Genomic DNA, 23,499 nt, shown 5'->3' on the forward strand with positions numbered 1-23,499 from the left:
TGTCACTTAAAAAAAAAATCTGTGGAGGACTGGTTTTACCTGACCAGCCACTACTCCATTACGTGACTCCTTGTATGCCCATTTTCAGGGAACTATTGATGCACCCCAAAGCTCCATCCTCTGCTCCCCTTCCCCACCTGGCCATCACACCCTATCAGTCTCTATTCTCACCCCCTTACTCTTCCCTCAAAATGTCACAACAAATGCTGCTCGACTTGCTGAGTTCTGTCAAGATTCTACTCGTTAGAACATAGAATCCACATAAACACAGTACAGGCCCTAAATAAACCTACTCCAGTATCAAGCTAACCCATCTCAACCTCAGCCTATGTCCCTATTGTCCCAGCCTCCACCACCACCCCCAGCAATGCATTCCAGGCCCCCAATGCTCTGTAAAATAAAACTTACCTCTGACGTCTCTCCTGAACTTTCCTCCATTCACTTTAAACAGATGTCCTCTGGTATTGGCCTGGGGAAAAGGTGTCCACTCCATCTATGCCTCTCATAATATACACCTCTATTAAACCACTAATGAATATTTTGAATGGGCAGGTTTGAAAATAGCTTGGAAAAAAATGGGTGACAATTGCATTCAGTATCTTCAATTGCAATAAGTTGTCTCCGGTGATGATGATTAACCCAGATTCACACTCACGAATTAACCCACTGACCCGCACAGGGATGTGGCAGGAAAGGAAACCCAATTCCCCCAGGGAAACCGCACAAAAGTTTGCTTTCTTTACATCAACAAATATATTAGCTTCAAATGTTTCATTTGAATCTGGATCCTGAAGGAAGTTTGAGAGTTTTGAAACTTTTTTTAAAAAGAAGTTTTGAGGGTGTAAATTATGTGGCACGGACTCGTGGGGCTGAATTGGCCTGTTACGGTGCTGTATGTCTTTTTTTTTAATTAAACAAAAAGATCACAACAGTATAAAAGAAATAATTTATTGTAACGTCAGCCTCAGAATCTAGTATAGAGACTCTGCCAGTGCAGCTCAGTTATCCCCTTCTCACGTCAGGTTGGGTGATTGAATGGCCTGCTTCTCTAAGGGAGACAAATTAAATCCACCAGCAGCACACGGATCTCATCCTATAAACAGCCCATCCTCAACCTTTTTGTTTGGATATGTCCCCCCCACCACGCCAAAACTCTGCTGAATGTTTATGGGCCCCATTTCCTGCGAGCAAATTTTGAGTTTTTTCTCATACTTATTCCAATTACAAAAAATTATTTGTTACATGTGGTGAAAAGGCTTTTACTTAAATATGCGGTGGCCCATAAGAAATATGTTTTAAAACTTTCCAGAGGCAACAGTGGGTTTGAATAGTGCGATGCCAGAATTAATGTTGCCTGCAAACATCAAGACACCTAATGTTCACAATTTGCATGGAAGTGGGAGGGGGGTGGGCCCAGACAGGTGGATGGGAGTGACTGGGGGGGGGCCAGGACTGGTAGGTGGGAGTGAGGTGGGGTGCTGGGACAGGTGGGAGGGAGTCGGGATAAGTGGGAGGGAAGCCAGGATGGGGGGGGGAGGGGAGGAGTGAGGGGGAGCCAGGACAGGTGGAAGGGAGTGAGGGGGAGCTGGGACAGGTGGAAGGGAGTGAGGGGGAGCTGGGACAGGTGGAAGGGAGTGAGGGGGAGCTGGGACAGGTGGAAGGGAGTGAGGGGGGCCATGATGTGGGTGAGAGTGAGGGGGGAGGGCTAGGATACTGGTGGGTGGGAGGGAGGGAAGGGGGGGTGCCAGGATGGGTGGGAGAGAGTGAGGAGTGGAGAAAATCGGCTCAAGTGGTGGGAGGATGTGAAGAGGGGCTTGTGAGCAATGTGTGGTTTGGTTTTGCTGTGGATGGGTGGATTCTGCAGTGGGTGTGATTCAGTGGGGAGGTTCTGCAGGGCTGCTTGCCAGCTGCCTGTGTGGTTTATAATCTGATTTTATCATCCAACACCTCCACTCTGGCCATAATAACATCTACACTCATCTCATTTATTCGTGTTCATTCCATCTCCCTCTCACCTTTTCCTCTTCACGCTCCTGTCCAAATGTATTTTAAACATTACAATCATTCTCACCTCTACCACTTCCTCTGGCAGCTCGTTCCACACACCCACCTGCGTGAAGGTGATCTATATGTCCCCTTTAATTCTCTCCCCCTCCTCTTGTATACACTTCCTCTAATATGTGACATTTTTTATCCTGGGTAAAAGATTGTGTTCTCTTTGCCTCTCGTGACTGTAGATCCTCTATCAGGTCTCCAAAACTACAGTGAAACAACCCAAGTTCAGTGAACTTTCCATAAATTGGGCATTCCCCACATTCACCTCCCTGGGGAGCACTGACAACTATTTGTTTTTAAATTTAGACCCTTTTGGTCCACATGTCCGTGCTGCCCATTTATACCCAATTGACCTACAACCCCCGTATGTTTTGAAAGGTGGGAAGAAACCGGAGCACCCAGAGGAAGCCAACACAGACACAGAGAATTTACAAACACTGCACAGACAGCGACTTTTGAATTTGGGTTGCTGGTGCTATAACAGTGTGGTTCAAACCATTACATTAACTATGCTACCCATATTCATTGAGAGTCCTGCTCAAATCCCATACCCACAGATTCTGAGGGCACCTACCTTTTCTCTAGCTCCCTCGTTGCTGGAGATTCTCCATCACCTCACTTGGCAAAGTCATTTGCTGTCCTATTTTTCACTCCTAATTTCTTTCCTCTCCACCACATGCCCTGAACATCTCAAGGATTCACAAAACTGCCCATCACTGACGCATGTTTCCTTCTTATTTCTGAACAATCTCCTTTGTAAATAAAGCTTCACGACACATGGCAGCATTGCTCTACTTCCCAAGGACATGCCGACTCTTACTTACCACCTCCCATTTATCAGATGTCCCTCCCTCTTGCAGACCTCCCAATCGACTTTCCCAGGTCCTGTTTTATTCAGGTGAAATCAGTCTCCCCTTAACTCCAGGACCAACGTTGCCCTTTCTCACCATAACCCTGATACTTACCAAAACATTCTTCCACTGCTCCACTTAGGCAGAAGGTACAGAAGCCTGAAGACCAGCACCTCCAGATTCAAGAACTGTTTTTCAATCCAACAGCTAGTGGGATCTTGAACTTCCCTGTACTATCCTATCCCTAACCCTGGGAACACAACAGATCTGTCTGCATGAATGAAACATCACACTTTCTTTTTGCACTAATTGCAACTGAGACTATTTATCCATCTATCCTTGGTTATGTATTATGTCTTTCTCTAATTTGGCACATGGTGGTTATTTAATGGATGCTTTTTATAGTTGGTGTACCTTACGTACGTGCGTGTAAGAATTTTGGTCCATCCGTTCATTGTACTTAAGTATATAGCAAAACTTATTACAGGGGTTTCACATCTTCTTTGATAGAACCAGAGGACATGCTCTTTGGCCCTTCTAGTCTTTGCCAAACTATGATTCTCCTAGCTCCTCTGACCTGCATCCAGTCCATAGCCCTCCATACCCTTCCCATTCATGTACCTGACCAAATTTTTCCTGGATGTTAAAATTGAGCCCATTTTCACTCTTTAATTGATACTGACTCTTAGGAAGTAAAAAGTACATCCCCAAAGTAGTCATCCCTTTTCTTATTCCCAAGCTCTAGACATAAAGCTTCACTGCCCAATCTTCTCCCTGGTCAGCAGTGCACACCCCTTCCCCTTCAACACCCTGGATAAGAAGTCCCAGACCTGGCTTGATCTCCACCATGTTTTCATGACTGCACTATATCGTGATCTTCCGATCACCACTCTCAGCTCATCCGTCGGAGCTGTGAGATTCCTTGCATTAAAGTAAATGCAGTGAAGGCCTCTCTGCCTGTCTCTGCCTGTTCTTTTTTCTACACGAGCCAGTCTCCCACCTTTTCCAGGTCCCACCCCTCACGTCAGTTGTTTCACCTTTCCCACGTCGCAAGAGCAAACCTCCCTGCAAGGAGATGATTTATTGCCCAACCGGTGGTGGGATGATTGTTTGGAGAACAGTGGACTCCAGGAAGGGAACTGGGGGACAGGATTAACCCAAGTTGCTCCATTCCTGGTCAGACCACCTTCTTCTGGTCTGTACTCTCGTGTTTTACACATTTAAACTTTCTCTGCAGAAATCACTGCTTTATACACACACACACATTACAAACACAGTCCCGACAGTCAGATTGAGAGATCTGGCATGTTGTAGAGGTGGTCAATAAGTGGGTCTGTCCTCCTTTGCCTCTCCAAGTTAGTGTCTTCAGCAAAGTCTTTCATGAACACTGATACACCAGCTTGCATGTCCAAGTGTCATGGCACTAGGATTCTGGAATCCACCCATGTGGAATGATTGTCATTGATCACATTCCTGCCGAGGGGTGTGGAGCGGCAGTGAAAATGTAGGGCAGCACTGCGATCCATTCCCATTGCTCACCAACCACACAGCTGCTGCAACACCTGGGATATAAACTTTGGAGGTATAAATGGAATATAAATATTTCCTGTGCGACAGACTGGAGAAAGGTTTTGAGGAAATGCCCTGGGGGTGAGGAGAGGGCCTGGCTTTCTGGTGACTGGCTACATCGCCAGTGAGAGCAAAGATAACAGCAGGGTGAGGGTGGAGGGCAAGGTGCCAGGGCCAACATTCTTGCCCAGATTACACTGCCGGCCAAACCATCCCCGGAAACACCGGCATCGGAAGTGCTCCTGGAAACGGCTCTCGTCCCGCGGAGTGAAGGTCCCAATCACATGGAGGTCTGTGCCCTGGACCTCAGCTTCGTCTGCCCTTTCCTTGATCTGGAAGCTGTCCGGGCTGAGGTGCAGGTAGGTGTCAGCTTCACTGTCTCGCCGCTCACACCGCCCATGGCCCCCACACAGGAACGTGCTGCAGTACTTGGCCGCCGTGGTGACATTCAACAGGTAACGGCCAAAGGCCCCCCTGAGGTAACTCTTCATCATCCTGCAATGTTCCTGTAGACAGGAAAGATCAGATCCAAGGAACGGCAGTGCATGGCCTGGGCTGACCACAACCAACTTCCGACCCCATCCTGGCTTCAAACCCAACCAACCTTAGCCTAACTCCAAACCCCAAACTCTGACCCAATACCCAACTGACCCTACCTCGACCCCAATCTTTGACCCTACACCCAAATGACCTCTGACCTCTACCCCCATCGACATCTGACCTCACCCAGACATTAAACCCTAATGATCTCAACCTACAAAGGGGGTGGGGTGGAGAAGGGGAAGAATGGTGAGGGGAGGTGGAGAGGGGTTAGATGAGGATACTTCTGGGGGCATAACACTTACCGCACTGTTACTGTAGTCGGTATCACCCCAGAAGATTACCCCGGCTGCCCCCAGTGCTGCTGATTCGCCGATGGTGGTCACCAGGTCATGCTGCTCAGAGACAAAAATTAGGATATGAAGCAACAGATCCCACCCACGCAAAACCCATGTGGGGGTCGGGGCCCGGGGGGACGGGGCCCGGGGGGACGGGGCCCGGGGGGACGGGGCCCGGGGGGACGGGGCCCGGGGGGACGGGGCCCGGGGGGACGGGGCCCGGGGGGACGGGGCCCGGGGGGACGGGGCCCGGGGGGACGGGGCCCGGGGGGACGGGGCCCGGGGGGACGGGGCCCGGGGGGACGGGGCCCGGGGGGACGGGGCCCGGGGGGACGGGGCCCGGGGGGACGGGGCCCGGGGGGACGGGGCCCGGGGGGACGGGGCCCGGGGGGACGGGGCCCGGGGGGACGGGGCCCGGGGGGACGGGGCCCGGGGGGACGGGGCCCGGGGGGACGGGGCCCGGGGGGACGGGGCCCGGGGGGACGGGGCCCGGGGGGACGGGGCGTGGGGGGACGGGGCCCGGGGGGACGGGGCGTGGGGGGACGGGGCGTGGGGGGACGGGGCGTGGGGGGGGTGAGGAACGGGAAGGGGAGTGGGGAGTGTGAGGAACGGGAAGGGGAGTGGGGGAGTGTGAGGAACGGGAAGGGGAGTGGGGGAGTGTGAGGAACGGGAAGGGGAGTGGGGGAGTGTGAGGAACGGGAAGGGGAGTGGGGGAGTGTGAGGAACGGGAAGGGGAGTGGGGGAGTGTGAGGAACGGGAAGGGGAGTGGGGGAGTGTGAGGAACGGGAAGGGGAGTGGGGGAGTGTGAGGAACGGGAAGGGGAGTGGGGGAGTGTGAGGAACGGGAAGGGGAGTGGGGGAGTGTGAGGAACGGGAAGGGGAGTGGGGGAGTGTGAGGAACGGGAAGGGGAGTGGGGGAGTGTGAGGAACGGGAAGGGGAGTGGGGGAGTGTGAGGAACGGGAAGGGGAGTGGGGGAGTGTGAGGAACGGGAAGGGGAGTGGGGGAGTGTGAGGAACGGGAAGGGGAGTGGGGGAGTGTGAGGAACGGGACGGGGAGTGGGGGAGTTTGAGGAACGGGAAGGGGAGTGGGGGAGTGTGAGGAACGGGAAGGGGAGTGGGGGAGTGTGAGGAACGGGAAGGGGAGTGGGGGAGTGTGAGGAACGGGAAGGGGAGTGGGGGAGTGTGAGGAACGGGAAGGGGAGTGGGGGAGAGAGAGAAGGATGGGAAGGTGAGTAGAAGAAGGAGTGGGGGAAGGAGATGGATGGGAAGGTGAGTAGAGAATGGAGTGGGGGAAGGAGAGGGATGAGAAGGTTAATAGAGGAGGGAGTTGGGGGAGGAGGGGGATGGGAAGGGGAGTGGGAGAGGAGGGAACCTCGGGAGCCATCACAGACAGATGGAGCTGTTGGCTGGCAGGCAGCCTCTTACCTCTGTCAGCAGCTCAACGGTATAGCTGTAGGTGGGTCGTGAGTACACAAAAACGGGCAGAGAGTAGTCGACACTGTGGAGCTGGGAGACGCGGAGAGCTTCTTTCACGCGGGAGCGGACGAACTTGCTGCCTCTGGGTGAGGAGCGGAGCGAACGATCCAGGTAGATGGAGGGGTAAATGGCTGTACTGTTCCTCCAGAGCCAAGTCAGCAGGTCATTGCGGGAAACCTCCACGTCAGGGCAGCGGCCTGTGTAATTCACTGCATTGTTCTTGTAGTCATGGTTATAACAGTCGGGGAAGAGGTAGAACCCCCAGAGGCTGTGTGGACGAATGTTCCTGGCTTCCTGCAATGTCCTCACCATGAACCTCTGCGCGGATTGCTCAAACTCAAACTGGGCCTGCCTGCTGATGTCAGCCTGCGACCAGTCCGGATGTCGCTCCGACACTAGCAGCAGTGAGCTGTTGCGATAAATCTGTTTGCTCTTCCAGTTCCGGATCCAAAGCGGCCTCCACTCCTCCCAGTCGATCACTGCCAGGCCTTTGCTGTCCCATGATCGCATGTAGCGTGTGATATCCCTCTTTACCCCGTCCAGGTGCAGGAGCAGGCTGCTGTTCTGCGGCACACCCCCATGGATGGGGGTCTGTCCACGAAAGTAGGGGTATTTCCCCAAACGCTCCTTGTAAAAGATGGTTAGCTGCTGGTCGTAGAAGCCTTCATTGGGCGAGGAAACAATGTCAAACATTTTCAGGTTGAGCGAGACAGAGTAGCGTAAGCAATCGTGGGTTGGAGCATTCCACACAATCACAAAAGATTTCTTGCCAAAATCCGTCGTTTGCTTCAGTTCCTGGAGCCTGGCCGTGGTGGCCAGGAGCGCCAGCACATAGGCCACTGTCCTGTCGAAAGAGCCTGCTCTCTGGCCCATGCTGACTCTGGTACTTTCCCACTGGCTCAGACCTACCGCGTCCTCCAGTTCTCATCCAGGCCAGGCCCTGCAACACAGAGGCATCATAGTGGTTACAGAACAGCTCGAGGGCAGACTGAGCTACAGTCATTCTGCACATCCTCACCCACCCTGACCCCTCCACATGGCCCTCCTCACCTGACATCCAACTCCCACTCCTTACAGACCATGTTAGGGAATTGGAGCAGGAGTTGGATGTACTCTAGATCATTTGAGAGGCTGAGGGGGTGATAGGCAGGAGTTTATAGGGATGCTATCTGACCCAAGAGGCAGGAGGAAGGTAGATGGGTGACAGGCGGAGAGGGAAAGAGAGCTCTGGGTCTTGGGGCTGAGCCTACTTCTCTGGGGATGGGAGGAAAATGCAGAGGAGACTTCCTCAGTACACTGCAGTACATTTACAGTGAGGGGAGAGTTGGCTGTAGCTGTCCAAGGGAGCACATTAAGAGGCAGGAGTGTGGGCAAGGAACATAGGGAGCTTAAGCACGACTACAATTTTCAGACAAAATGTTATTTTAAAGTACAGATGCTAACTTGACAGTGATGATTCTGTGGTTGACAAATTACAGTAAAACCCCTGGTATCTGGAATTCAAGCAACCGGCAGCCTCAAGTATCTGGCAAAAAGAATAGTAGAAAATAAACAGGTTAAAAAAAATACGGAAATTTACAATTGCCTCACCATTAGTGTGCCAATTATACAATATGCAATCTTAAGCAACCAGAAAATGCACTTATATGGCATCTATCAATCTCCATAAGTGCTGGATACCAGGGTGTTTAAAAAAAAGTTGCCTACAGGATATTAAAGGATAACATTTATAAAGTTGCCAGAAAATGCGGTGGCCAGAGGGTTGGGAGGATTTTAGAACTTGGCAAAGGATCGCCAAGAAATTGGTGAAGAGCCTGACTGCTAAGATATTACAAGAATGTCAAAAGAGCTTTTATAAGTGAGGGAGCAGGGCACAGAAGGGAGAATTGGCAAAGAGCAATATGGAAATGGCCCAGAAATAATGCTGCTATTATGTCAATCTTAATAGGACCCTGCCACAAATTCCAGAGAGTCAAAGGCTGATTTAGAATGAGGAACTGAAGCAAACATAATCTGAAATAAAAGAGTACTAAAATAACTTAACTGCTATTTTATGGCAATCTTAATAGGACCCTGCCACAAATTCCTGAGAGTCAAAGGCTGATTGAGAAAGAGGAAATGAAGCAAACATAATCTGAAATAAAAAAGTACTAGAATAACTTAAAGCTGATGAATCCCAGGCTTACAATTTGTACAGCTTGGAATTCATATTCCAAGGTCCTCCTGATTCCGGATCCTTCCTGTGGATCTGGAGAGAGGTGTAACCCCCAGAAGTAGGCAGGAAGCTGCGAACCCATTAGCCTGATGTCACTGGCAAGGAAATGCCAGAATCTATAACAAAGGATAAACTATCACAACAGCTTGCAAAGGAGAATTGGATTAAGCAGTCAGCATGAAAAATCAGACTGGAGTCCTTGAGGAAGTGGCTGGTGGAAGAGATAAGGGGAAAACAGTGGATGTGGTTAAACAAATGTGCTTGAGAAACTCAGCGGGTCATGCAACATCCATAGGAAGTAAAGATAACCGTTTCGAGTCTGAGCTGTCAGGAATGTGGATAGATAAAACAGGTGGACATCTGATTGCAAAGTTAAAGGGAGAGGAGAGGAGGGAAGGAAGGGGGAGAGCACAGACAAACATGTAAGAGGTAATAGGTGGATACATTTGGGAGGGTAGAAGAGCAAGGAGCTGAGAAGTGATGGGAGAGGGCAGAAGGATGAGAAGGGTAGAAGGGAAGGGGGTAGGGAACTGGAAGAATGGAGACAGGGATAAGGAAATTGGAAAAGTCGATATCGATGCTGTCTGGTTGGAGAATTCAAGGTTCTCTTCCTCTAATTTGCTGCTGGCCATAGTCTGGTAGTGCATGAGGCCATGGAAAGACATGTCGGTGTGGAAATGGGGTGTGATATTCAAATAGTTGGCCACTAGGACTTCCTTGCTGTTGCAGAGGACAAAGTGAAGGTGCTCAACAAAATTATCCCCCAATCTGCATCCACTCTCTTGGTTGTGGAGGAAACCACATCATGAGCACCAGATGCAGTAAATGACCCCAACAGATTCACAAATGAAGTGTTGCTTCATTTGAAAGGACTGTTTGGAACCCCGAATGGTGGTGATGGAGGACAAGTGTTGTGGTCTTTGGTGTAGGTACCAATGGGGCAATTGGTGAGAAGATATAGGGGAGTCGCAGAGGAAGCAGTCCCTACAAAGGCAGAAAGGGGAGTATCTGTTGATATCAAGTTGTAGGTGGCAGAAATTGTTGGATGCAGAGACTGGTGGGCTAGTAGCGGAGGACAAGGGGAATCCTATTCTTTTTAACAGATGCAGCAGAGCCAGAGGATTTGAGTGAAAGGAATAGAATCCTTAAAGAAGACAGAGTGTGAAGAGATGCAGTTGAGGTAACTGTAAGAGTGAGTAGGTTAATAGACGATGTCAGTAGATAGTTTGTCTCCCGAGATAGATAGATTGAGAAAGCGGAGTGTTGCCAAAGATGGACCAAGTGAATTTGAGGTCAGGGTGAATGTTGGCAGCAAAGTGGATAAAGTTGACGAGTTCATCACAGATGCATGAGGCAGTACCAAAGTAGTCATCAAAGTAGCAGAGGAAGAATTGAAGAGCCTTGCCTGCGTTGGCTTGTAGCATGGATTGTGCAATACAACCATCAAAAAGACAGGCATAGCTGGGACCCATGCACTTACCCATGGCTACTCCTTTGATATGGAGAAAATGGGATGAGTCAAAGGAGAAATTATTGAGGGTGAGAACAAGTTCTGCCAGGTGGAGGAGGGTGATGGTGGAGGGGGAGTAGTTGGGTCTATTACTGAGGAAGCAGAGAGCCTTAATACCTTCTGCATGGGGGATGGAGGTGTATTAAAACGATGTTCATGGTGAAATTCTTCAACAAACCCACCAACTCCAAAAGTTACCTTGATGACAATTCTTCCCACCCTGTCTCCTGCAAGGATTCTATTCCTTTCTCTAAATTCCTCCATCTCCAAACACCAGAGAACATCTATACAAGGTAAAGGGAAGAAAGTTTAGGGGAGACATTAGGTGTAATTTTTTTTTTAAACAATGAGAGTAGTGGGTGCCTGGAATGCATTGCCTGGGATGGTGGAGGTTGGTACAAAAGGGACATTTAAAAGACTCATGGATAGGCACGTGCATACAAGAAAAATAGAGGGTTATGGGTGTGAGGTAGGGAAGGTTTAGTTTGTTGAGTAGATTTCTGTCAGTCGACACAACATCGTGGGCCGAAGGGCCTGTGCTGTTAGGTTCTATGAAGGGTTAGGTCATGAGATGTAACCTGGAGAGTTCCGAACTCTGCCTCCTTAAAACCTCCTTCCATTAAAGCAAATATTCTCGACCAGGGAGACAAGAGACTGGAGCCTGAAACAGGAGCTGGACAGATCAAGCCATGCAGCATCAGTGGGGGCAGAGGAATATTAATGTTTCAGGATATCCCATATGCCCCTATTTTGGGGATGTGGTTGATGGAGCTCTCACTTTCACAATTTGCTGCACCTCTGCTCTCACCCACCTCTGCCCAGACCATAGACATAGAGTTTCCTTGCTCCTGACTGCATCCACATCCAGTACATCCTTCTATGTCATTTGTTCCAGCAGCAACTTGATCCCACCACATCTTCCCCTCCCCACTCCCTTTCTGCTCTCCACAGGAACCAGTCACTACTCAACTCCCTTGCCCACACTCCCCTACCTTCTTCCTCTGCAATCATAGTTGGTGCAACACTTCCTCCCACATCACCACCCACAGATCAAAACAGCCTCACCTGCTGCATTTGGTGCTTCCAATGTGACCTCCTCTCCATCAGTGAGACCATGAACAGTGATCATTTCACAAAGCATTCTCAATGGGAGCCCCATGGCACCCCCTGGGATATAGCATGTTGAAGCGAAAGCCTTGTTTTCACCTCAAATAACTTTTATTTGTTTTTTATGTAGTCGATAGAAGGATGGAAGAAATCAAAACTTGACTGCTTCACAGAGAAGGGGGCCCATAAACTTTGAGCAGAGTTCTCAGGGGAGCCAAAGTCACGAAAGGTTGAGAATGGCTGAACAGTCATCCGGAACAACCAGTTGCTGCCAACATAAACTGGAGGAACAATCTCTCATATTCCACTTGGGTATTCTACAGACCACCAGTGCCCTAAATGGGTTCCATCTACAACTGTCGCTTTCTAGAAAAGACAGCCAACATGCTGAAGGATCCAGACACAATCTCCTCTCCCTCCTCCTGTTGAGGAGAGTGAAGGCTGAAAGACAGATTCTTCCCATAGATATGAGGATCCTGAAAGCAGGTGTTTTAGTGCTGCCTTTGCATGGTGCAATGATCCTTTATCATTATAATCCTACAGTCTGTATATTGTGCTCTGCATGAATGTTTGAGATATTAAAAACACGCAGTAAATACAGGAGGAACTCATCCAGTTTTGCAGTGTCCACAGGAGATAAAGATATATTATTAATGTTTCAGGCCTGAGTATAAGCAAAAGGCAGGAAGACAGCTCAATAAAGACTGGGAGAGAAAGGGGGAAGAAAGGGAGGGGGGAGGAGTCCAGACCAACAAAAGATATTAATTGGATATGTCAAAAGACCATAATTAATTTTGGCTCTGTGAAAGGAGATAAAGGGGAAAGAGGAGAATGTGAGAAAAAGGGATAGAGGCCAAAGATGGGGTAGAGCAGTTCAATGGAAACAGAGTTTGATATTAATGCCATCCATTTGGAGGATACCCAGATAGAATACGAGGGGTTGTTCTGATAATTTCAGATGGACTAAATCTAGCACTGAGGACACTCCGAACGCAGGGGCCCCCTGCCCCAGGACACCCCCAACGCAGGCGGCAGCCCCTGACCTAGGACACCCCTAACGCACGGCGGCAGCCCCTGACCCAGGACACCCCCAACGCACGGCGGCAGCCCCTGCCCCAGGACACCCCCAACGCACGGCGGCAGCCCCTGCCCCAGGACACCCCCAACGCACGGCGGCAGCCCCTGCCCCAGGACACCCCCAACGCAGGCGGCAGCCCCTGACCTAGGACACCCCCAACGCACGGCGGCAGCCCCTGACCCAGGACACCCCCAACGCACGGCGGCAGCCCCTGCCCCAGGACACCCCCAACGCACGGCGGCAGCCCCTGACCCAGGGCACCCCCAACGCACGGCGGCAGCCCCTGCCCCAGGATACCCCCAAAGCAGGGAGCAGCCCCTGCCCCAGGACACCCCCAACGCACGGCGGCAGCCCCTGCCCCAGGATACCCCCAAAGCAGGGAGCAGCCCCTGCCCCAGGACACCCCCAACGCAGGCGGCAGCCCCTGACCTAGGACACCCCCAACGCACGGCGGCAGCCCCTGCCCCAGGACACCCCCAACGCACGGCGGCAGCCCCTGACCCAGGACACCCCCAACGCACGGCGGCAACCCCTGCCCCAGGACACCCCCAACGCAGGCGGCAGCCCCTGACCTAGGACACCCCCAACGCACGGCGGCAGCCCCTGACCCAGGACACCCCCAACGCACGGCGGCAGCCCCTGCCCCAGGACACCCCCAACGCACGGCGGCAGCCCCTGACCCAGGGCACCCCCAACGCACGGCGGCAGCCCCTGCCCCAGGATACCCCCAAAGCAGGGAGCAGCCCCTGCCCCAGGACACCCCCAACGCACGGCGGCAGCCCCTGCCCCAGGATACCCCCAAAGCAGGGAGCAGCCCCTGCCCCAGGACACCCCCAACGCAGGCGGCAGCCCCTGACCTAGGACACCCCCAACGCACGGCGGCAGCCCCTGCCCCAGGACACCCCCAACGCACGGCGGCAGCCCCTGACCCAGGACACCCCCAACGCACGGCGGCAGCCCCTGACCCAGGATACCCCCAAAGCAGGGAGCAGCCCCTGCCCCAGGACACCCCCAACGCAGGGAGCAGCCCCTGCCCCAGGACACCCCCAACGCACGGCGGCAGCCCCTGCCCCAGGACACCCCCAACGCACGGCGGCAGCCCCTGACCCAGGATACCCCCAAAGCAGGGAGCAGCCCCTGCCCCAGGACACCCCCAACGCAGGGAGCAGCCCCTGCCCCAGGACACCCCCAACGCACGGCGGCAGCCCCCGCCCCAGGAGACGCAGACTCCCCAAGAAGCAGACTCCACCCACATTCCGGGTCCCCTCTCTCCCCGGGTCAGGCTCACACGCTCCTCGGACAGCCGGTCTCATACCAAACCGCCACCCAGTGCCACCTGCCTGCCGAAACCCGAGGGACCGAGTGGCCTTCCGCCATCCCGGCACAGCAAGACACGTGGTCGCGGGGTTGCAGTCTTTCAGCGGACAATAGGCCGCAGCCCGGACCTCCATTTCTCGCCACCTACCAGTTGTTCCTGCAGCGGGCCCGGCCTGCGATTGCAAATCGCCCGGCTACAGTTCCACTCACACTCGCAGAGTCCGGGAGGCGCCGCGGTCACCATTCGATGCGCCGGTCGGGGGGGTGGGGGGAAGGAGGGGCGGAAGACGAGGTGGTTCCTACGCAGATCACGCCCCACGCGCCGGCCACGCCCCGCACTCCCCCACAGGACTCGCCTCCACATCAGCTGCGCGCCTCCGCCCACACGTCAACCCGTGTCCAACGCACCTGCCCTCTGTGAGCCCGGTACCAGCACTCGCTCCCCACAACCACACAGCAGCTCCCTCAGGTTCAGGCCCGGAACCTGGTGTTACAATATCTTCTCGGATGGACGCTGCTGAATTCCTGCTGCAGTCACCGCGCCTGCAATTGATTGTTTCACTCACTGTCTGAACAGAGAACCTAAACCCGAGACCCCGACGTACACAGCAGCCCCACTCCCTGCCCACAGCCCTGTATCATCCTCCACACTAGCCCCACTCCCTCCCCACAGCCCTGTATCACCCCCACACTGACCTCACTCCCTCCCCACAGCCCTGTATCAGTCCCCAAACTGACTCCAGAGCCCCACTCCCTGCCCACAGCCCTGTATCATCCTCCACACTAGCCCCACTCCCTCCCTCCCCACAGTCCTGAATCAGACCCCACACCCTCCCCACAGCCCTGTATCACCCCCACACTGACCTCACTCCCTCCCCACAGCCCTGTATCAGTCCCCAAACTGACTCCAGAGCCCCACTCCCGGCCCACAGCCCTGTATCATCCTCCACACTAGCCCCACTCCCTCCCTCCCCACAGCCCTGAATCAGACCCCACACCGACCCTACTCCCTCTCCACAGCCCTGTATCAGCCCCCACACTGATCCCACTCCCTCCCCACAGCCCTGTATCAGCCCCACACTGACCCATAGCCCCACTCCCTTCCCACAGCCCTGTATCAGACCCAAGGGCCCCTCCTGCTCCTCCTCACCTTCCTCTCCCACTCATCAGACTGAGGTATCAGCCCCCACACTGACCCCACAGTCCCACTCCTCCCACAGCCCGGTATCAGCCCCCACAATGGCCCCACTCCCTCCCCACAGCCCTGTATCAGTCCCCAAACTAATCCCATTCCCTCTCCACATCCCTGTATCAGTGTCCACACTGATCCCACTGCCCTGTTTCAGTCCCCAAACTAATCCCACTCTCTCCCTACAGCCCTGTATCAGTCCCCAAACTAACCTCACTCTCTCCCTACAGCCCTGTGTCAGCCACAAAAAAAAATAGGCGCCGCTCCTACCTGCAGCTGTTGCACTGTCGTCGGCCACCTCGCTGATCGGACACAAGCTCGCAAAGCAACCGCTTCCTGCTGTCACCAGATGTTAATCTGCCACAGCCCGTCGACACTTGCCTGCCCTGACGTCTCTTCTTTGCACAGTGGCCGATCTCTCAGAGCCCCAAGTGAAAGGCCGGGCAGAATATTCCTTCGGTCACCCTGGCCCTGCCCAAGAAACCTTCTTCATGCCAGTTCTTCCCGGGTCGACCGCCCACACCCCACGGGACGCCGATCTGGTCCAACCCCATCACCCGCGCTGCCCCCGCAGCCCATATGAACTGCGCATCAACGCTGTCCCAGTCCACAAGGGCCCCTCCTGCTCCTCCTCACCTTCCTCTCCCACTCGTCAGCTGAGGTTGTGCACAATTCCCACATCCGCGTCAGTGCGGCAGGGGCCACGTGCAGGTGTTGATGGGGAGTGAGGCTGGGTTTGGGGGTGATCGTGGGGTTAGGGGTGAACATGGGGTGTGGAGTTGTGTTGGGGTGAAGTTGGTGGTTGGGTTCAGAATGGGTTAGATTAGGGTGAGGATGGGGTGAGGTTGAGGGTGAGGTTGGGGTGAGGTTGTGGTGAGTTTGAGGATGGCTGGGGGTGAGGATGAGGGTGTGAGATTGGGGGTAGGGTTAGAGGTTGGATTGGGGTGTGTTGAGATTTCAGGTTGGGTTGGGGGTAAGATTGGTAGTTGGATTGAGATTGGGGTGAGATTGGAAGTTGGGTTGGTGGGTCATCATGGGATTGGAGATGATCTTTTACAGAGTATCTCACTGCCCCTTCCACAGTGCATCACCCTCTCCTTACCCCCCCCCCCACCCCCCACAGTGCAGTGCTCCCTCAGCACTCAATAAGATATTCAACTTGTGTCTCAAGGCAAGGGAGGTGGAGGGGAGGGGTTGGGTTGGAGGGGGAGGGGGAGGGAGGGGAAGGGTGGGGGTGAAGGGGAAGGGAGGGGAGGGGGTGGGGGAATCTGCTGGTCATGAGTCCTTTCTCTCTACACATGGCTGAGGGGTGGGTCTTTTTCGCTGCCACCGCCAGCCCAGAGCCAAAAGTTTTTCTCCAGAACCTTAACATTCCACGAGTCTGTCCAGTTTCCAATATCTCGTGTGGGCTGAACCAATAGGAAGGGAATGAGAGCCATTGCCTGCTCTGTGAAGGGGAAGTGAGTGATGTCACCACAGGCTTTTGGTGGGTGGAGAAGAGGATCTGGTCTGGGGCAGGAAGGTGGTGGGACCAGGTGAAACCCCCACACATTCCTCTTTCCGGGCTTGCTTGGGTGTATGTTCAGAAACTGTTGGGAATAAAGCTGGTCCCAGTTACATGGAACACAAAGTGAACAAGAGATGCTGGGACTGAATTCAATGCAGAAAAACATTGAGCTGGAGAAACTCAGCAGGTCACATACATGGAGGTAAAAGGTTGTCAACGTTTTGGGCCTGGGCCCTTCATCAGGAAGTTATTTTGTGTATACACCAGGGGATGGAAAACTCTCAACACCGTTACTCCGGGGATTGAACATGCTTACCCACAGCCTCACCAGGGGATCGAAGACTCTTGCCCACTGCGACACCAGGGGATCGAAGACTACATCGTGAGGATCCTAAACATTTTATTCTACACTTTGTAAAGTCGGAACTTCTGACTGTGCTTCTTCCTGAACGTAAATAAAATTTGTAATTCAGAAACAGCAGTGAAGATTGTGCAGAGATAATTAGGGGGAGGAAGAAGAGCGGTTTCAAGACTGTCTGGAGTCAGTGAACTGGGCAACACTCAGGGACTCAGCAGCAAATCTGAACAAACGTGCCACAGTGGTGATTGACTCTATCCTGATAAGGGTGTTCCTATTCAGATTTTCTGGGGTATCCTAGCAAGAAGCCTTGGACAAACCAAGAGATTCACAAATGCCTAAAGACCAGGTCTGTGCCATTTCGGACTGGAGGCTCTGTAACATACAGGAAGAACAGGTATGACATCCAGAAGCACAAAGGGAGTCTCCGATCACTGTGGCAGGATTTTCATGCCATCACCTCCATCTGAAAAGGGTGTGCAAAATCATGAGGACCCCTTCCACCCCGCATGCAGCATCTTTCATTTGCTCCCATTGGGAAAGTATCTGAGGCAGCTCCACTAGACTGAGGAGCAGCTTCTTCTCACGGGCAGTAAGAATGCAGAATGACTGATGAACTGTTCACTCTAACCATCCGAGACTCTCATTTTCACAAAGCAACATTTATTTATTTCTATACACGAATACTTGTCCTGCATATGTATTGTTTGTCTGTATGTATGTGTTATGTTTAGTTGCATGTCTGTGTGTTTTGCATTCAGATAACGATAAACGACTTCACTTGACTTGACATCCTATGCGGTGAAACAAGGCAGTATCAGTAACTGTGAGGGGCTCCATGCTTTCCATGGTCCCTTCAATATGGACAACAATAATGTACCCTCATGATCCCCGCACCCCTTGGTGACTCTGTGCTCTTCAGTTTTTGAGGCTGAGGTGAACAGAACCTTTAGGATGTTGAATCCTTAAAAAGTGTCCACCCCAAAGAGTGGACATGGCTGCCTCATTAAAATCAACACAGACCAATTGGCAGGAGTTTCTGGGGCCATCTTCAACATCTCACTGCAATGGTCAGAGGCCCTCACCTGCTGGATTGGAAAATGTCTTATGAGTGAAAAAGGATGAGAGGTGACTTCATATAGGTCTACAAGATTCTGAGAGGCACAGATAGGGTGGACACCCAGCATCTTTTTCCCAGGGAGGGGTTAGCAACACGGATGGTTTTATTTTGGTAGGAATATATGTAGGTCAGCACAACATCGAGGGCCGAAGGACTTGTATTGAGCTGCAGTATCCATGTTTCAAAAGAACTTTGATTATTCTAATGTCCAAGAACAGCAGGGTGACCTGCCTCGATTCTCAGCTGGTGACATTGATGCCCGCCATGATGAAATGCATTCAGAGGCTGTCATGGAGCAGATTGAGTCCTATTTCAGAAAAGGATTCTACAGGGATTGCTCTACTTATTACTTCCTTATTCACTCGCCCCCTTCCTAGTCTGCAGCACTTAACCCTGGAACCACACCAAGTGCTCCACTCATGTCCACACCTCCTCTCTCACCACGATTTGGGGCCTCAACACAGCCCTCCCTTGTGAATCTGAAGGCATCACCTACTGCATCTGGTGCTCCTGATGTAGCCTCCTCTACATCAGAGAGTCTGGACACAGACTGGGAGATGGCTTTGTAGAGCACCTCCACTCTGTCTGCCGCAACAGTGGTCAACCGTTTCACTTCCACACTCCATTCCTACTCCAACAAGTCTGACCGTGGCCTCAGGTGCTGCCAAGTCGAGGCCACACATAAATTGGAGGAACAACATCTTGTATTCCATCTCGGTAGTCTCGAACCAGATGGCATCAACATCAACCATCTGGATAAAATAGGGGAAAAGAAACCTGAACATATATTATATAAATGGGATGAAAAATTGGTACAACGTGGAAGTTCTCCAGTATTACATCATCTACTCAATATTTGGAAGAAGATTCATGTAGAAAGAAATAAAACAAATTATCAATTACCAAAACTAATATTGACGCAAAACAAGTTACTCCCTTTTACAATAGATAACCTTTCCTTTAGAGAATGGGAGAAAAAAGGGATCAAAAGAATAGAAAATTGTTTTTCAGGAAATAGATTATTATCCTTTGAACAAATGAAAGATAAATACAATATAACTCAAGATACAGTGCTGGCATATTACCAATTGAGATCCTACTTGAAGGACAAATTAGGAAGCAGTCTGAGTTTACCAGAGGGAAGTAACTTCGAATATGTGATTACAGATACAATGATAATCAAAAGATTTATAACAAATATGTATATTAAACTGCAAGAAAAGGAGAATGAGGAAACAAATGGTAAAACTAAACAAAAATGGGAACAAGATTTAAATATAAAGATAAAAAAGGAAACATGGGAGAAGTTATGCTCTGGAATGATGAGAAATACAATAAATACGAGGTTACGTATGATACAATATAACTGGATACACAGGCTATACATTACACCTCAAAAGTTAAATAAATGGGACCCAACAGTATCTGATAGATGTTTTCGATGTAAAAAAGAAATGGGAACAATTCATGCAATCTGAACATGTGAGAAAGTAGAAAAATTTTGGGAAGATCTAAACCAAATATTAAATAAAATTACAGAAAACAATATACCAAAGAATCCAGAGATCTTCCTCCTAAGTAACATAAAAAACAAAGAATTTGGAATTGATTTGGAGGATGCACAAAAAAGATTTGTTAAGATAGCTCTAGCCGTAGCAAAAAAATGTATTATGTCAACCTGGAAATCGGAAGATAATTTGAAAATACAACAATGGTATATAGAAATGAATAAATGTATTCCATTGGAAAAAATAACATATAGTTTAAGAAATAATATTGAAATATTTGAACAAATATGGGAGCCTTACATGAAACACAATAGCGAAAACCTAACGGGGACATTCACTACCTAAATTAACGAAAGGAGAAGGAAATGAAAAGAATTGACTCAGTGGAATTTCTTGTTTATTTTTATTGAATGACAACATTGTTTGACTGGTTTAATGTATCCTAGATTTTGTACTTTAAATGGACGGGAGGGGGGAGGTAGGGAGGGTGGGATGGGAGGAGGGGGGGGGGAGAAAATGGCACTGTATATATTTGAAAAGGAAAAAGTATGTATCATGGTTAATGTGGTTTATGGTGTGAAAAGTAAAAAATTTTAAAAAAAACATCAACCCTCCGGTCACGTCCGTCATAGAAAGAGTGCAGAGAAGATTGACAAACATGTTGCTGGGATTCTCTTTCCCTATCCCTCTGTCTCCTTTCCTCTATCTACCCACCCCTTCCCTTTTCCTATCTGAGACATACCTACCTAGTCCTCTGCCCTCTCCCCCTATAACTTCTCAGTAGGTGCTTTCATCACATGGTTATCCAACTGCACGAAAACCAACAAAGTTGGGTCAGATACAGCAATTAGCTCTCTGAATCCTTCTCCATTAACAATGGTGTGAAGCAAGGCTGTGTTCTCGCACCAACCCTCTTTTCAATCTTCAGCATGATGCTGAAACAAGCCATGAAAGACCTCAACAATGAAGATGCTGTTTACATCTGGTACCGCACGGATGGCAGTCTCTTCAATCTGAGGCGCCTGCAAGCTCACACCAAGACACAAGTGCAACTTGTCTGTGAACTACTCTTTGCAGACAATGCCGCTTTAGTTGCCCATTCAGAGCCAGCTCTTCAGCGCTTGATGTCCTGTTTTGCGGAAACTGCCAAAATGTTTGGCCTGGAAGTCAGCCTGAAGAAAACTGAGGTCCTCCATCAGCCAGCTCCCCACCATGACTACCAGTCCCCCCCACATCTCCATCGGGCACACAAAACTCAAAACGGTCAACCAGTTTACCTATCTCGGCTGAACCATTTCATCGGATGCTAGGATCAACAACGAGATAGTCAACAGACTATCACAGTCAACAAATAGCGCCTTCGGAAGACTACACAAAAGAGTCTGGAAAAACAACCAACTGAAAAACCTCACAAAGATTAGCGTATACAGAGCCGTTGTCATACCCACACTCCTGTTCGGCTCCGAATCATGGGTCCTCTACCAGCATCAACTACGGCTCTTAAAACGCTTCCACCAGCGTTGTCTCCACTCCATCCTCAACATTCATTGGAGCGACTTCATCACCAACATCGAAGTTCTCGAGATGGCAGAGGCCGACAGTATCGAATCCACGCTGATGAAGATCCAACTGCGCTGGGTAGGTCACATCTCCAGAATGGAGGACCATCGCCTTCCCAAGATCGTGTTATATGGCGAGCTCTCCACTGGCCACCGAGACAGAGGTGCACCAAAGAAGAGGTACAAGGACTGCCTAAAGAAATCTCTTGGTGCCTGCCACATTGACCACCACCAGTGGGCTGATATCGCCTCAAACCGTGCATCTTGGCGCCTCACAGTTCAGCGGGCAGCAACCTCCTTTGAAGAAGACCGCAGAGCCCACCTCACTGACAAAAGACAAAGGAAGAAAAACCCAACACCCAACCCCAACCCACCAATTTTCCCTTGCAACCTCTGCAACCGTGTCTGCTTGTCCCGCATCGGACTTGTCAGCCACAAACGAGCCTGCAACTGACGTGGACATTACCCCTCCATTAATCTTTTTCCGCGAAGCCAAGCCAAAGAAGAAAGAAGAAGAGGTGCTTTCAAATGGCAGCACCTGTTACAAGATCAAACCTACAAAAAAGGCAAATCACACAGGGGTAAAGATGAACAATTACTTTATTAACAAAAATTCACCTTCAAACTTTAATTCAAAATCCTCCCCTTTTATAACAATGCCCAATGGTTACTACATACATTTCTATAACAATGTAAAACTAATAAATTCCCCAGCCTAAATATAACATATGTCTCAGTTATATTTCCAACCAGCCCACAGAAAAACTTAGACACAAAACAAACACAAAACACACAAGACTCACTTCATTGTTTGATCTTTGAGAGAGAGAGAGAGAGAGAGAGAGAGAGAGATTCGAAGTTGTCTTCTTGTGTTGCTGCCGAGAGAGGAACAATGGTTTGGTCTGGATCCTTCTGGCTGCCTTTGGAATGTTCATCCCTTTTAAAATGCACAACATTCTAAACAGCCTCCCAGACAATGACTCTTCTTGGGCCTCCTTTCACTTCACAGCCACACCCAGTGGTGGTTTGTCTTCCAAGTCCAGAAATTTCTAGATCATCTTCTGCACATGCCTGGTCCATCTCCCACTGTCTCAGCAGTCCACCTTCACCTTGGCTCTCTAAGGCAAACTGTCACTTTCCAACACAAAACCACACAACACATAGGCCAATACACCACACAGAACTCTGTAACACACCCGAGTAGCCCTCCTGGGACCCGGGTGCAATTATTGGGTTGTTGGTGCAGATGCATCTTTCAAATCGCAGATGGACCTACCTGATAAATCGCCAACCTGGCGATTTAAGGGGGATCCTCTCCCCACAATGAATCACGCATCACACACTCAAGGAAAGTATCGGCCATCAGTCTCATTCCCCCCTCACCGCTGTTAGTAGCTCCCTGTCAGTCACTAACACCCCCATCAGTCACCACCTCCCATCAGTCACCATACCCCTGTCAGTCGCCACACCCATGTCAGTTCCCACACCCGTCAGTTGCCCCACTGTCAGTCACCATCCCGTCAGTCACCACCTCCATTAGTGTCCACCCCATCAAACACCATCCCCTGTCAGTCACCACCCCCCGTCAGTCACCACATCTCTGTCAGTTGTCTCCCTATCAGTCACCACCTCCGTCAGTCACCACCCACCGAGGCAGCAACCTCTCCCCCTCCAATTATGGCAGTAACCATTCTCCCACCTGTAGCCAGCACCTCAGCTAGCGGTTTCCCTGTGATGCACACACTCAAGCACTGATGTCACCTGAGTAATTGGGTCAGCCATTTTCCCTTTTCAAACAGCTGGACCAGGATGCCCAGGTAAATTTTGCTGGGTTCCCTGACCATGTCTGAGGTAGGTGATGGACCTGGTTGGGTTCTGACCGGGTTGACCCAGTTGGACCCTGACATATTGCCATGTACCTGGGTCGCTAACCATACAAATTGCCCAATCAACCCCATGTTTCATGGCAGTTTGAAAGGCCTAATGTTTTTCTCTTCTACCCTCCCATCTGTATCTACCTATTACCTCTTAACTGCTAGCCTGTGCTCCTCCTCCTCCCACCCTCCTCTCCTCCCCCCTCTCCCACCTTTTTACTCAGGCATCTGCCCGTTTTATCTTACCCTTGACGATGAGCCCAGGCCCAAAATGTGGGTTACCCTTTACTTCCTGTGGACGCTGCATGACCTGTTGAGTTTCTCCGGCA

The 23,499-nt window shown here is 51.0% G+C and overlaps 1 protein-coding gene across 13 annotated transcripts; it reads right to left on the reverse strand.

Annotated features, from left to right (window-relative positions):
- Positions 1 to 934: 934 nt before the first annotated feature.
- Positions 935 to 22,639, reverse strand: LOC138764113 (hyaluronidase-2-like). Of its 13 annotated transcripts, none has more exons than XM_069939502.1 (9): positions 22,100 to 22,639; positions 17,080 to 17,196; positions 15,515 to 15,715; positions 14,464 to 14,598; positions 10,752 to 10,837; positions 8,272 to 8,353; positions 6,778 to 7,768; positions 5,321 to 5,410; positions 935 to 4,981 (listed from the first exon to the last, which is right to left on the reverse strand). In XM_069939502.1, the coding sequence occupies exons 7-9, from the start codon at positions 7,699 to 7,701 to the stop codon at positions 4,589 to 4,591; spliced, it is 1,407 nt and encodes a 468-aa protein (XP_069795603.1). In that variant the 5' UTR covers positions 7,702 to 7,768; positions 8,272 to 8,353; positions 10,752 to 10,837; positions 14,464 to 14,598; positions 15,515 to 15,715; positions 17,080 to 17,196; positions 22,100 to 22,639; the 3' UTR covers positions 935 to 4,588. The 13 variants fall into 13 exon arrangements, with proteins under 13 accessions (XP_069795603.1, XP_069795602.1, XP_069795605.1 ...); XM_069939501.1 differs by having other exon boundaries at positions 17,068 to 17,196; XM_069939504.1 differs by lacking the exon at positions 10,752 to 10,837 and having other exon boundaries at positions 17,068 to 17,196.
- Positions 22,640 to 23,499: the final 860 nt, after the last annotated feature.

Source organism: Narcine bancroftii, chromosome 5, assembly GCF_036971445.1.
Source record: "Narcine bancroftii isolate sNarBan1 chromosome 5, sNarBan1.hap1, whole genome shotgun sequence".
In the NCBI taxonomy this organism is placed as follows: domain Eukaryota; kingdom Metazoa; phylum Chordata; class Chondrichthyes; order Torpediniformes; family Narcinidae; genus Narcine; species Narcine bancroftii.

Bases quoted from the DNA above. Each gene is read 5' to 3' on its own strand.
- LOC138764113 (XM_069939502.1), bottom strand. From the start codon at position 7,701: ATGGGCCAGAGAGCAGGCTCTTTCGACAGGACAGTGGCCTATGTGCTG. The intron at 5,411-6,777 runs GTAAGAGGCTGC...GTCTCTGAGCAG, and splicing joins CCGTTGAGCTGCTGACAGAG to CATGACCTGGTGACCACCAT. The intron at 4,982-5,320 runs GTAAGTGTTATG...TCCTGTCTACAG, and splicing joins CCGACTACAGTAACAGTGCG to GAACATTGCAGGATGATGAA.